At 37.7% G+C, this 14,939-nt stretch overlaps 1 protein-coding gene across 6 annotated transcripts in view; it reads left to right on the top strand.

Annotated features, from left to right (window-relative positions):
* cadps2 (Ca++-dependent secretion activator 2) overlaps positions 1–14,939 on the top strand; it is a 202,499-nt gene that overhangs the window by 162,373 nt on the left and 25,187 nt on the right. For all 6 annotated transcript variants that reach the window (XR_013815960.1, XR_013815961.1, XM_079809208.1 and 3 more), the window contains exons 15-18: positions 622–685; positions 798–921; positions 5,037–5,137; positions 11,909–12,065. Coding sequence is in view for 4 of the 6 variants with exons in the window: in XM_079809208.1 (XP_079665334.1) it covers positions 622–685; positions 798–921; positions 5,037–5,137; positions 11,909–12,065 (446 nt within the window). In the remaining 2 variants the exon portion in view is untranslated. The remainder of the gene's footprint in view (positions 1–621; positions 686–797; positions 922–5,036; positions 5,138–11,908; positions 12,066–14,939) is intronic.

The raw sequence follows: 14,939 nt of genomic DNA, 5'->3' as shown, positions 1-14,939 counted from the left end.
GATAACCACTGTAAAGCATCTCAGCTTACGGTTTACTCATTTAACACACCCCCTCCCGATTGGTCCTAGTTTTAAACCGACCTCCTGCTGGCCCTGCTGTAGAGTGCTGGAAATACTAGTAAAGGGGGTTTGAGTCTTGCGGTTGCAGCAGAACTTAATAACCACTCAAACAAAAGCTACAAACAACATCTCAGATTATGCAAATGGCCGGCAGAGGCAAGGCCGGTGCGGGGCGTGCTGGGGATTAAGCGCGGTTCCCAGCCCAAGCTGATTAGACCTTGTTGAGTCACTTGGTAAGTGTGCCTCTTGCCCCACATGCACGAAAACCGCGCCGAGGGCCGTTCGGGGGGACTTTCACACCTGTGGTGTGAGGCCTTTTATGAGAACCACTTCTCTTTCGTCTTCATTCATGCCATTTAGCATTGTCCGTACGTACGCTGACACCTGTCCCTCCTCAACAGGCTTTGGAAAACATCTCTATTTAAAAGACGTAATTATTGTCCCATGATAGCTGAGAAACAGCGGTTTGTGACTGACTCCTTCAGCTTGTGCTCAGTCTTCTTTCTTCTATGCCTTCAGTTAATTACCACTCGAGTTTTACTCTTGTCTTCTTGCCCGTAGGTACTGTTTCCCCTTCGGGCGACCGGAGGGGGCTCTTAAAGCCACACTCTCTCTTCTGGAAAGGGTGAGTGTCCGCCAATTAACTGTGCATGCTTCACACCTTATATGCATGTCTTATGTGTACTAGCATGTGCTTAAAGTGTAATAAATGAGAGAAAAAGTGTGTCGTTCTTCAGGCTCTGATGAAAGACATCACCACACCGGTCCCAACTGAGGAGATGCACAAGATAGTTCAGAAGTGCCTGGAAAAAGCTGCGCTCATCAATTACTCTCAGCTGACCGACTACGCCCAGATCGAAGGTTCTCGCAGAATACTTTTCAGGGCTCAACAGTAAGGATTTTTTTTCTTTTGCTGGCACTTGTCAGCCAGTAGTTTGGATTTGAGAAGAGGAAATCTATCAGAACTCCTGCCAATGTTTTCAGTAGCCCCAGCACAAAAAATGACACTACCGTTCAAAAGAAATGAATACTTGTATACAGCAAGAAATCATTAATTTGATCCAAAAGTTACAGTAAATACATGTATAATACTACAAAGGATTTATATTTTAAATAAATGCTGTTCTTTTGAACTTTTAAGATGTTAGAAGGCCCCCCCAAAAAAGCTTTCAAAACCTTGTTAGTCAGTATCCTCATCACTCTCTTATTTCCATCACTCTCTCATTTCCATCACTCTTTCACTATTTTTCTCTCAGTCTCCTTCTCTTGCCCTGTCTCTTCCCCTCCTAAAGCTGAGCTTGATAGACTGATAGTCTTTTCATTTCCGTCTGTGTCAGTGAAGAAAGTAAACATAGGGTCAACTGATATTTAGCCTATATTTTATTAAGAATTTTCTTAGACAAGTTAATTCACTGAAGGCTACAAACGCTAGGTAAATAAGTGTATTAAATTAATTTACAATATGTACACATTCATTGTCTTATTCCTAATCTGATGAAATCGGCTTTGTTAATGTTTCTTGTCTCCTCATATTGACAGTAGGCTACTGACTATTACATAACATGAATCACGTAAATTATAAGCATTTTTTAATTCAAAATTAGACTAAATGTTATTAGTTTGCCTGATTATTTTTGTCAGTTATTTAACATTTCATCCTAAAACAGTCAAATATGAAATGTTTAGTTTAGCTACTTGCATCTCGCACCGTTTACTAAACCGCCATGTGACTCTCGCTCTGTGAATTCACGTTCAGCAGCTTCTGTGAACATGAATTTGATTGGCCATCAATATTCTGACTGACGAGCGGATGACAGACCACAGAGGCAGCTCAGATGAGAAGATCTTGGTGCTGTGCAATATCCTGGCAGCACTAAAGTAGGGTAAATACTCAATTAGTCAGTTATTTTACAACATTTATTATATAAACCTCGAAAAAATTTGACCTCATAATTGGCTACGGCCATGCTCATTATAGGCAGCATAACAGTTTAATGATCTACAGAAAAATAGAGCTTTGGTGAGAACTAAACAAATATTTAATTAGTACAGTAGTCATTTCTCGCTAGAAATTACATATGAAGTGTAAAACGTTGGTCAAAAAGGTACATTTACATATAAACTGACCAGCAATCGCAACTTTCAGAGAACATCTTTATTTTTTTAGCTCAAATGTCACAGAATGCACAGGATTGTAGGATATCAAAGGCAGCGAAGGATACATCTATGCTGCCTTCAAAAATCGGTCAGATGAAGGTCTCTCAGGAGATGGGAAGTGAGGCTAACAATGAATTCCTACCTCGGAATGCATCCCTACGAAGTTTTCAGATGCAGCCATAGAAACAAAACCAAACTAAACATATATATTACACACACACACACACACACACACACACACACACACACACACACACACACACACACACACATATATATATATATATATATATATATATATATATATATATATATATATATATATATATATATATATATATATATATATATATATATATATATACACATACTGAACAAAATTATAAATGCAACACTTTTGTTTTTGCCCCATTTTTCATGAGCTGAACTCAAAGATCTAAGACTTTTTCTATGTACACAAAAGGCCTATTTCTCTCAAATATTGTTCACAGATCTGTCTAAATCTGTGTTAGTGAGCACTTCTCCTTTGCCGAGATAATCCATCCACCTCACAGATGTGGCATATCATGATTAGACAGCATGATTATTGCACAGGTGTGCCTCAGGCTGGCCAAAATAAAAGGCCACTCTAAAATGTGCAGTTTTATCACACAGCACAATGCCACAGATGTCGCAAGTTTTGAGGGAGCGTGCAATTGGCATGCTGACTGCAGGAATGTCCACCAGAGTTGTTGCCCCGTGAATTGAATGTTCATTTCTCTACCAAATATCGTCTCCAAAGGCGTTTCAGATAATTTGGCTGTACATCCTACCAGCCTCACAACCGCAGACCACGTGTAACCACACCAGCCCAGGACCTCCACATCCAGCATCTTCACCTCCAAGATCGTCTGAGACCAGCCACCCGGACGGCTACTGCAACAATCGGTTTGCATAACAAAAAAATTTCGGCACAAACTGTCAGAAACCGTCTCAGGGAAGCTCATCTGCATGCTCGTCGTCCTCATCGGGGTCTTGACCTGACTGCAGTTTGTCGTCGTAACCGACTTGAGTGGGCAAATGCTCACATTCAATGGCGTCTGGCACTTTGGAGATGTGTTCTCTTCACGGATGAATCCCGGTTTTCACTGTTCAGGGCAGATATCAGACAGCATGTATGGCGTCGTGCGGGTGAGCGGTTTGCTGATGTCAACGTTGTGGATTAAGTGGCCCATGGTGGCGGTGGGTAGGGGTGTGGCGATAACCACATCACCGCAAAATAATGAGATGCCTACCGTGGTGTGAGGTCATCACGAAACTAAATTTTGTTTCATTCTTGAAGCAAAAGTGTTGTGTTTATAATTTTGTTCAGGATATATACGCTATATTGCCAAAAGTATTGGGACACCCCTCCAAATCATTGAATTCAGGTGTTCCAATCACTTCCATGGCCAGGACAGGTGTTTTTCAGGGGTTGGTCTTGGCCCCTTAGTTCCAGTGAAAGGAACTCTTAATGCTTCAACATACCAAGACATTTTGGACAATTTCATGCTCCCAACTTTGTGGGAACGGTTTGGGGATGGCCCTTCCTGTTCCAACATGACTGCACCAGTGCACAAAGCAAGGTCCATAAAGACATGGATGAGTGAGTTTGGTGTGGAGGAACTTGACTGGCCTGCACAGAGTCCTGACCTCAAACCGACAGTCCAGGCCTTCTCGTCCAACATCAGTGTCTGACCTCACAAATGCGCTTCTAGAAGAATGGTCAAAAACTCCTAAAAACACACTACTAAACCTTGTGGAACGTCTTCCCAGAAGAGTTGAAGCTGTTATAGCTGCAAAGGGTGGGCCAACTCCATATTAAACCCTACGGATTAAAAATGGGATGTCGTTAAAGTTCATGTGCATGTAAAGGCAGACGTCCCAAAACTGTATATGAATATGTATGGAATAGCATTTTCTTTCCCTCTTATCTCTGTATAAAGTAGTAGCCTATTTATGAGCTGTGCATTTTCATTCAGTCCTTCTGCTATTTTTGTTTTGTGCAGGTGTGTCTCATGTAGCATAATTTAACAAAGCTAAAGTCTAATCATGCTGTTTTTGTCTAATTTAAATACAAAACAACTGCTCATACTCATGTGTGTAACATCTTTGTTTAGATTGTGGGTAAAATGGTGTGGTTGCCTCTAATTTCAAATGGCTACACATATTTTTAGTTTAAGGCTTGTTTGGTCTATTATAGAACAAATAAACAACAAATAAATTTGCTTAAACAAAGAAAAAACATCTGCAACCGGTATCAGAATTAGTCAATTAGCTTGTAAAAAAAAAATTGAATTGGCCATGAAAAAGCACAATTGGTGCATAACAAATAAAAAAAAATGTATATTAAATGTAACATTTATTGTAAAAAAATAAATGCAGTTTTCAAAGAGCAGTTTCTTTTTGTAGTTTTCTTGTAATATTAATCTGTAGTTTGTATGGTAATATTAATGTAACTGTCAGCACACTAAGGTTTAAAAAAAAAAAAAAAGTAATTCTAATTCTAATTTCTTCCCATCTGGCCCTCCACCTAAAATGAATTTGACACCCCTGATGTACACTATAAAAAATAGTTTCAACTTAATTAAGTGTACATGCTGCCTTAAAAAATAGAAGTTTAGTCAACTTAAAATGTGAAGTTGTATTAACACTCAGCAGTTTTAACAGTTTTTTTTTACAGTGTAGCTGGCCAAATCCTTATTGTTGAGCCCTTTAGATCTATTGCGTTTGGTTCGTAGTAAAAGTGTTTGGAGTGTTAGACATGTGTTGTGACTGTTCGGACGTCTGTGTGTCGGCAGATAGCAGTCAGGCGCCTCCAGAGAAAAGACTGGAAGACATGATCAGACTAGGAGAGCTGTGTATGGAGGTGTTACAGCAGAACGATGAGCATCACTCTGAGGTAAGACCTGTGGAATATCTAATGATAAAGAGTTATTGCTGTCAGACAACCAACCGGTGGCCAAGTCCTGACGATTTCCTGCTATGAAAGCCTTCATTTATTTTTATTATGTCTCCGTATCAATGCTCTTTTTTCTTGTTTGTCATATTAAACCAAGGCTGTAACCATGTCTTGAACATTGGGGAGACCAACTTTTTTTTTAAGGGGAGGGGGTGGTCTTTTTATTTAAAGAAATTAAATAATTAAAGGATTTAAGGGAATAAAGAAGAAATAAGAATGTAAAATAAGTTCCAGGTCTAATTAAACATATCCATATTAAATGTTTAGCTACCTGTATCTTATCACGCACGCACTCTTTCACTGTAAAAATGAAAAGTGCCGCGATGAAATTTACACTCGTCTTCAGGGAATAGTAAGCCCTGCCTTCTTTGATCTGATTGGCCATTATTTTGACCACTCAGGCAGACCAGCCTAAAAATTTAACCTAAAACATCTGTCATCCTAACAAACAGTGCGGTTTGTAACGGAGAGCAGCATGAAGAAATATCAAAGGTTGGGGGGGACCATTTTGGCATATTCCTATTATTATCCCCCTCAATGTCTATGGTCCTGTATTAAACACATTATTCCACACCAGCACCACCTTTTTGTTCATAGTGAATTCGCCATTGATCCTGTCACATCTCTTCCAGTACTTTATAACATAAGTTCAGAAAACCCACAGTCACGTAAGACAGAGAATCAATCTTTGTTTATCTTCGGGCCTTTTGGCTTTGCATGTTGCTCCAGAAGGTATTGCATGATCATTTCAGAGCGGACTCGTGATCATTTACCGTCTTGCTGTCCATTTACTTCACCGCGTTGCCATAACAGCTGTTAGCGAGTGACAGCTTACCCGTCCAATGCCAGCTCATAGTAGCGGCACAGGAAAACAACGCCCACGGCCCATCTGCACAAGGCCAGCAACCGCTATCGCTCTCACGTCAACATAAAAAAAAAAAAAATGATCAAAGGAAATTTGTCAATACTCGGTGTTCAGGCTTCGAAGACAGCAAAAGCGATAATTTTCCTAACTAAAAATGTGGATGTAGACATCTGCTGGCAAGGTACCGGGGTATTTTTAGGCCTCAAGCTTTCAACAGCTGTCACAGACGACAGAGACAATGATGCCAGAAAGCAGGCTGTGCCTAACAAGACAAATGTCCCACATGCTGTCACTAAGGAAACATCAAGGTGTGTGTGCGTGATGTGCTCAGATCTACATTAGTGAAATTATGGTCACACTCACAGTTTGAAACGAGAAGTCAAATATTGTCTAATCAAATGTGTTTTACATGGAAAGTGTTCCAATGTTCACTATGCATAAGAATGTGTGTGTCTATTTGATATTTCTCTCTCTCTTTCTTTACCACTCCTACGTTTGTAATGCATTAGGGAAGAGAGGTAAGGTTCATCTTATATTTCGCTCTCATTTTGTGTTGTGTTGTGTTATTTAGCATTAAAAGAAATACATGCCACCTTCTCTTTGTGTTGTAGACTGGATGGATTTTTTGTATCATTTATGCTTTTACAAACGAAACATATTGGGTATCATTTATCACAATTTATGTGTGTGTTACAGCATTTTCACACAGACAATTAATCAATAACTTGCCCTCTTATTTTTATTTTTTGCGCTCTAAATTTATATCTATTAACCACTAACTCTTTGAACTATCCAAGTCTGATATGTATATAAAATATAGATCAAACGTGTTTGGGATCAGTAAGATTTATTTCTTTTTTTTAGAGAAATTAATACTTTAATTAATACTTCAGCAAGGATGCATTCAATTGTTCACAAGACCGTAAAGACTAAATGCAGTCGCCAGAAGTAAAAAGCTAAAGGTAGCTATAAACGGACTACACCACGTCCCCACGACTTCAATGACACCATCACTAAGCTTCCGACAACTCTTTCACTTTTTTTTTCTTAAAACATTTTCCCAGAAAATTTGAGTTTTAGTTTATAAGAGCACAATTATGAGCATAACGAGGCTGTAAAAGTGGACTGAGCTCTGAGGCGTGATGACGTTTAATCTCCTCGACAGCCTCTGTAGTCCCGTTTAGCCACTTGCTAGCAACCGCCTTTTTCAAGACACATAACAGCTTTAAAAAATTACGAATGGGGTAATATTGATGTATTTTATGTCGTAGAATAAAATGTGAAAAATGTCTTGAGCTTGTGTTCACCACAGACCTTATTACAGCCATTCAAAAAAACACATCGAGCCCTATTTTAACGATCTGAGCGCATGGTCTGAAGCATATGGCGCAGGTGCACTTAGGGCTTGTCCAAATCCATTTTGCTAGTTTAACTTCGGGAAAAATGGCCGGCCTGCCTATTCCTATTCCTATTCTCTTAATGAGTAAAGAGTGTGTTTTGGGCGCAACTTGAAACAAACCAATCAGAGTCTCATCTCCCATTCCCTTTGAAAGCCAGTTGTGCTTAGCCTAGAAATCTAGACGCACCCTTGCGGCAGCAAATATAATTTGCAGCCAGGACATCTAGCAACTCTCCGTTGGCTTGCGAGCTGGAAAAACCAAACTCTGGACAGGCCAATCACATCGTGTATCAAGTCGGTGGGCGGCTTAACATAATGACGGCAGAGTTGGACTTGCTTCCATGGCCGCACAAATTTTTAAGTATTTAAATTAGTTCAAGGTAGTCGTATGGAGCATCACTGACTGGCTTAAACCACCATGGCATAGCGTGCATTTATACAACAATACAACAATAATAAAATAATGCATTGACATAAAAAAGGAAATTTACTTTTGACGATGAATTACTTTTACTTTCACTCGAGTAATGGAGGACGATGGAACTGGAAGTGCCATCGGAAATTTACTTTTGACGATGAATTACTTTTACTTTCACTCGAGTAATGGAGGACGATGGAACTGGAAGTGCTAAAATGCTAACTTGCTTCCATGGCCGCACAAATGGGCGCAAATGCATTTGCTATTTAAACAATGTGGGCACTGGACGTGAAAATTATAACTGCGTCGGGCTGAAACTAGCAAAAAAAACACTTGCGTCGTGCCTGGTGTATGATGGACTCCATATACTCTGGTGTATGAAAGTATCCATTGACTTTGGGACGATCAGAGGTGGACAGTAACGAAGTACATTTACTTGAGTACTGTACTTAAGTACACTTTTTGAGTATCTGTACTTTACTGAAGTATTATTTTTTTAGGGAAACTTTTACTTAAACTTTACTACATTTGAAAGACAAATATTGTACTTTTTACATTTCTATCAAGGTCCTCGAAGTCAAAAGTCATTTCTGTAGCAGCTTTGCAAGTCAGTGGATGATTTTTTGTTCTTCTTTAAAAGTTTTTTTTTTTTTTTTTTTGCAAAATATAAACGTCTGGGAGAAAGAGAAGCATAGACATATGGATGAATCTGAAAAAGTATGATGAAAGAGTTCAGTCAGTTCAGTTCAGTTCAGTCTGTTTTTTTGTGCCTCTGAAATGCCAGAGCACGAGTACTGAATAGAGCTTTCTTTTGTGTGTTTTTTTCGCACTTAAACAGAACAATGCACACAAAATGTCAAAATTTTCATTTTGGAAAGTATTCACGTAAACAAAGCTGATTATGTCTTAAGTGAACGTAAACAGTTGGGGGAATTTCGGATGTGTATCAGTGTGTAGTATTTGTGCATTCTGCCTTAAAGTGACAGCAGCTTTGTAAAAAGCTTTGTAATTTTTAAGGATTTAAATTAGTTCAAGGTAGTCGTATGGAGCATCACTGACTGGCTTAAACCACCATGGCATAGCGTGCATTTATACAACAATACAACAATAATAAAATAATGCATTGACATAAAAAAGGAAATTTACTTTTGATACTTAAGTACTTTTAAAAGTAAGTACTTCTGTACTTTTACTTAAGTAAAAATAGTTTTTAACAACTTTCACTTGTAACAGAGTAATATTTGACCAGTATTACTTTTACTTTCACTCGAGTAATGGAGGACGATGGAACTGGAAGTGCTAAAATGCTAACTTGCTTCCACGTTTTGGCCTACAAAGTGATGTCATACATGCACCACTCAATTTATTGATTAAATGTCAGAAAATAAAAAATCAATCACCCCACAGAATATGAAGAATATCAAAAGCTTTGGGAGTCTTAAACCTGCCAAGGTACCAACACAATAAACACACTCAGCAAAATACTGTCTAATTATCATGATCGATAAAATCCTAGAAAATATTGAGATGTCATTTTTTTCAATATCGCACACCACTAGCTCAGAAAAAAATAATTGGCTCTGGTTTGGACTGAAATGGATATAGCAGTGAATGACTCATTTTGATGTTTGTCAGCTGCTCTATATGCCATTCAAAACCTGCCTCTGAAAGCCCTGAAGACAAGCTCCCTCAAGGCCAGCGACTGTAAAACATCTAGTCAGACAAGAGTGACGTTCATCCCCTCCCCACACACACGCTCAGGTATCCGTACACAATAGCACCCTTCAATAAGTCAGCATTCTCCTCTCCACCACATATTCTTCACCGTGACTGATTGCACTTTTATCCCCATCGCTCTATGCCGACCGCTTTGGATGGAAAGTTCTTGGCTCGCACACTGCCGCGAAGAATACAAGACAACATGAACTGGCTTTCTTTGATACTCTCAATTAAGTTGGCTGCAGACGTCCCCAAGATCCGCCGTGTGGCAGAATGCAAAGAGAGAAATGCATTGATGGACTTGGATCTTTTCAGAAGGGCCTTCAATGCACATACTGGCAGACAATAGGGAGCTCGGCACAATGTAGGAAGAAGGCACTGAATTTTTCCCTTTTCTCAGGGGAATTTAGTAGGGATGCATGAGCTCTGGTCAGCTGCAGGCGACCACAAAAGACACGTGGATGGCCAATTGTCCTTTTTTTGATCTTTAGCCTTATTCTGCTACTTTCTAGTGCAATTCCCTTTTCCAAACGTGAAACGGTTTTTAAAAAATCCAATAATTGAATGCTATATTTTTATGTGCATTTAACTGTTACCTTTAACATTTAAATCAATATGTTGATGTATTTAAAAGCGATTAACGTTGATATGATGTTATTTCCCATTTTTCCCCATGGTATAAAAACATTTCGTGATCATAGGGAATTTTATGAATGGTTTCCATGGCGTTGCTAAAGTGTTCTGAGTGGTTACTAGAGCATTGGTCTACATCAAAGGAGCCCAATCACAAAAATCTACTATTCCGGTGAAATTTTGCTCGCAAAATTCGGTAGAATTTCAATAGAAATTCACACAATCAGGGTGAAACATTTCCCCTCACAGATTTTGCATCAGATTAAAGATGGTCACATGATTTTGCACCGTTGACCAACCAAAAGCTGTTTGGTTTGAAAGTGATCGCTACGATACATGGACCTTTTTCCCCATGAAATTTCAGTGAAACTTCACGAATGTGACCGCAACTTAATTATGTGGGATTTCTGCGCATCTACACTGTAAAAAGAAAAAAAAATCGAAAATTTGTAAATAAAACAAAGATTATTGGAGTATGTTTTATAAGAAAATTTCAGTCTTTTTACTTCAAAATTTCACGTTTAATTCAATGTGCTTGCCTTTGTAATCATCTGTGAAATGTAGCAATTTCTATAGGTCAGTAATTCCTACACCATTTTTTTTTTCAGTGTACCAAGTGGAAATTATAAGTCAAATTCCTTAAAGTACCTACCCAAGCAGGAATGCATGTTTTTATTGTGCTTTGTTGTGAGTATCCAAGTATACAATGCTTCGCCCTCAGTATTGTATCCTGTTTCTCTCTATTGTTACCCAATGCCTTTTGACATTATTGTTTGTGATCGTATGTTTGCATAGGTGTAGAATATGTAGCATATTTCCAGCATTTTACATATTAACGGGTGATTCTTTTCTAATTAGGGGAACTTTTATGTCCATTGGAATGATTTTAAGGAATAATTTTCTAAGGAAGAAAATCAAGTTTTTAAAAATAGATTAAATAAGCTTAATTCGCTATTCGTTATCTATAGAATTTTTTAAGAATTTCTATTAGTCTCTTTAATTATGATAATTTTTCCTGTAAAGAGTGCTTAAAGGTTTTATTTTGTCTCTTCGATAAAATAATAAAAATGTTTTATAGAGCTTAAAATCACCATGAAATCAAAATGGGCAATTCTAATTTTTATGTAATATTGCGGTATTAATTATAAATGATTTATCTATGCACATCATTTTTTTAAATGAATGTACCCTCATAATCTTTAATCAAAATATCTTCCCCTCCCTCTTCAGTGACCTCTCTTCTCTGATGTGTTTACTGGTGGGTGGGACAACCTGTCACTCACATGAAATAGATCACATGGGCAAAATCAAGTCCCGTCCTACTTTTTTTTTTGTTTTTATACAGATTTTACGTTTTCTTTGGCGAAAAATTATATATTGTAGCTTTAACTCAAATAAAATATTGTATAATAATGTAAAATAAAATGGTTCTAAAACAAAATCAACTAAAACTAATTAATCAAATTAACACATTTTAAAAACGAATAAACAATGACAAAAATATCAAAATACGCAAATATTAAATCTAATTCAAAATAATAAAAACTATAATATAGCAATGATCCTGGTCCAGAAGATGATAAATGTTTAGCATAGAAAAAAGTCAAAAGTGTCCCTAACTGAAGAACCACCCTAATAAGACAAATATAGCTGTTTATGCATGTGTGTATTTTGCAGGCCTTCTCGTGGTGGCCAGAGGCGATGGGTGAGCACGCTGAGACCTTCCTGTCCCTCTACACGGTGGACATGGACGCAGCGCTGGCTGTCCAGCCACAGGACTCCTGGGACAGTTTCCCCCTCTTTCAGCTGCTCAACAACTTCCTCCGAACTGACCGTGTGTAGTGTTTGTCACCTTTATTTACATAGCGCTTTATACAATATACAGATTGTTTAAAAAAATGGGAAAATAATGATCAGTGATGCAAACAAAATTCAAGCTCTAAAAAATAAAAAAACGACAATAGCGTCATTATTCAGCTAAAGTCAGTTGACTGGAGATTGAGTTCAGTATAATAACTGTGTAATGCTGCCGTCACGTGCTATCGGAATAATCGTAAATACGAGTTTCCTAGGTTTAAATTGCACATGAACTTCGTGTTTACCACTGGGAAGTTCGTAAATAATTTTGATACCCAAATTCCCGAGATAGGTGTGCCATAAACTTTAAACATGGTGGCGGGGAGAACTACGTTGTTGACAGGTGTGATTTATTAGTTTCCCCCCCCCCAAAACAGCTACATCGTCTCGTCTTGTCATTAATGTAGTGCACATTTGCATATACTTGTAATCATTTTAAGCATATTGTATGTTTTATACTCAGCGAAAACAGCCTTCATTTGACCGAAATAACAGAATCGGCAGATAGCAGACTTTCTGGATAGCATCTTAAATGTTTATGGTTGTCAGTGCATGTGACACTACATATAATGTTGGGTTCAATAAGTTTTTCCCAATAAATAGGGAAGAATGAACCTAGTGTCCTCCACGATTCCTGTTCATTCCGACAACAAAGCACTCGAATGCAACAAGCTCTTAATCACGACTTCTGAAGTGGGAATTAACACATTTCCGATAGCATGTGAAGCCAGCATAACACTTTTTTTATTTTGCGTGGGGTATTGATCTTATTGCTTTATTCAAAGGAATTAAGTTATAAAAGAGATAAGAACAGTAAAAGTTACAGTTCTATTGTAGTTATGAATAAAAAAAGTATGCATACATTCACTCTTATTTTCGTCTGCCTAATATGTAAAATGCAAAACTTTTCTTGTCAGGTCAAATTCTGTTATGATTTACATAAATAATGTCATATTTTCGATTCAAAACGGTGAAATTTCGCAAAAAATGTCAAGTTGATTATTACTGTTGGTCGCTGAACGTTTTTATCGTAAAACCGTCGCCAAATATTAAATGTTTAGCTACTTGCATCTCACGACGCACTCTTTCGTCGCACTCGAATCCGCTCTAACAGTAAGCCACGCCTTCTTTGATTTGATTGGTCATCTCACTCATTCTGACAGTGACGAGCGGCGTTAAGACCCATTTTACTTTTGTCATCCTAGCAACAAACAGAGCGGTGTGTAATGGAGTACAGCAGAGCAGCGTCAAGAATATTAAATATTGGGGGGACAATTTGGCCATTTCTAATTATTCGGGGGGACTTGTCCCCCTCAATTTCTATGGTGTTTATGGCTCTGTGTAAAGTTTATCAGCTATGAAATGAGTTCAATTCAGCTATAAGCAATACGTTTTCCTGTTTCTCCCCCCTTCCGCTCCCGTTTGTCCAAAGTTCTAAGCGTGCTAATTAACACCAGTGTTGCTTTGGACAACAATACTTGTTAGGAGAGCAGGTTAACATGCTGTACACTGTTATTGTCAACCTAATTAGATATACAGTGTGATCGGTTTGTGGCACTGGAGGGCAAATTATCTCCACCGGTTTGAAATTTGACAGGTCAAATATCCGAACCCTAATGAGGAGGTTTTTGTTTTGTGAGTGTCTGACATATCCTGAGCATAGGCATCTCTCGTAACCAACCAGAAATGATACAAGAATATGGTTTTGAATACTTCACAACATGAAATTAATTGCGCGAGGAGTTTTTGGCCTATTGATAGAACAACAGCTACAGCCAGTTAAAGTTTGACGATTGTTTCGCGTGACTGTGACATTTGCGACGGTAATTAAGAGGCTTTAGTGTGTCGTTCAAACAGCAGTTTATTTGGAATGGATATGTTTGGTTATCTAGGGAGCATGACGATGGAAATGGCAGCCTGTAATAACACAGACAATTGGCAGAAAGATATAGGGAACTCCCACGCTCTTTCATATATGAACTTTCTTGAAGAAGATCCCGTCATATTGCTTTTGTCTGCCCTGTTCTCACTACATTAATCTCAGAGACATTAATCTCTTTTAATCTCAAAGGTAGAATTCTAATGAGGGAAGCCTGCTGGAAACATGTTAAACATTTTGGAAAAAATTGGAATTTAATTGGTAGTGTTAATGGATTATATCACACAGAAATTAAAAATGTCATCATTTACTCACCCAAACTCATGACCGACTTTCTTTTGTGAAACTCCAAATGAGAAGTTTGGCAGAATGCTCTTTTTCATTTTTTCAATATGAAGATCGATAGCACTAATACTCAAACATGACAAAAAAAAAGTCAAAATCATAAAAATAATATGACCACCTCGATATAGCGATATAAATTTCCAGTGCGATTAATTGCATCCAAAATAAAAGTTTGTGTTTACATAACATATGTGCGTGTACTGTGTATAATTATTATGCGTATTTGAATACACACACATGTATATATTTAAGAAATATTTGTATTTATATAAACATAATAATTATACACTGTACACACGCATATATTATGTAAACACAAACTTTTATTTTGGATGCGATTAATCATTTGCCCAGCACTAAATATAATACTTTTATTGAGCAACGATGCATTAAATTGATCAAAAGTGACAGTAAAGACTTTTGTAATGTTACAAAAGACTAATATTTCAAATAAATGCTGTTTTTTTTACTTTCTATTCATCAAAGGATCCTAAAAAAAATGATCACAGTTTCCACATAATATTAAGCACTGTTTTCAACTGATGATTATAATAAATGTTATCAGCATATTAAAATGATTTCTGAAGGATCATGTGATACTGAAGACTGGAGTAATGATGATGGAAA

This window comes from Gobio gobio (assembly GCF_949357685.1).
Source record: "Gobio gobio genome assembly, chromosome: 25".
Classification (NCBI taxonomy): domain Eukaryota; kingdom Metazoa; phylum Chordata; class Actinopteri; order Cypriniformes; family Gobionidae; genus Gobio; species Gobio gobio.
The sequence above is the reverse complement of the archived record's forward strand: the minus strand, read 5'-3'. Positions and strand labels throughout refer to the sequence as shown.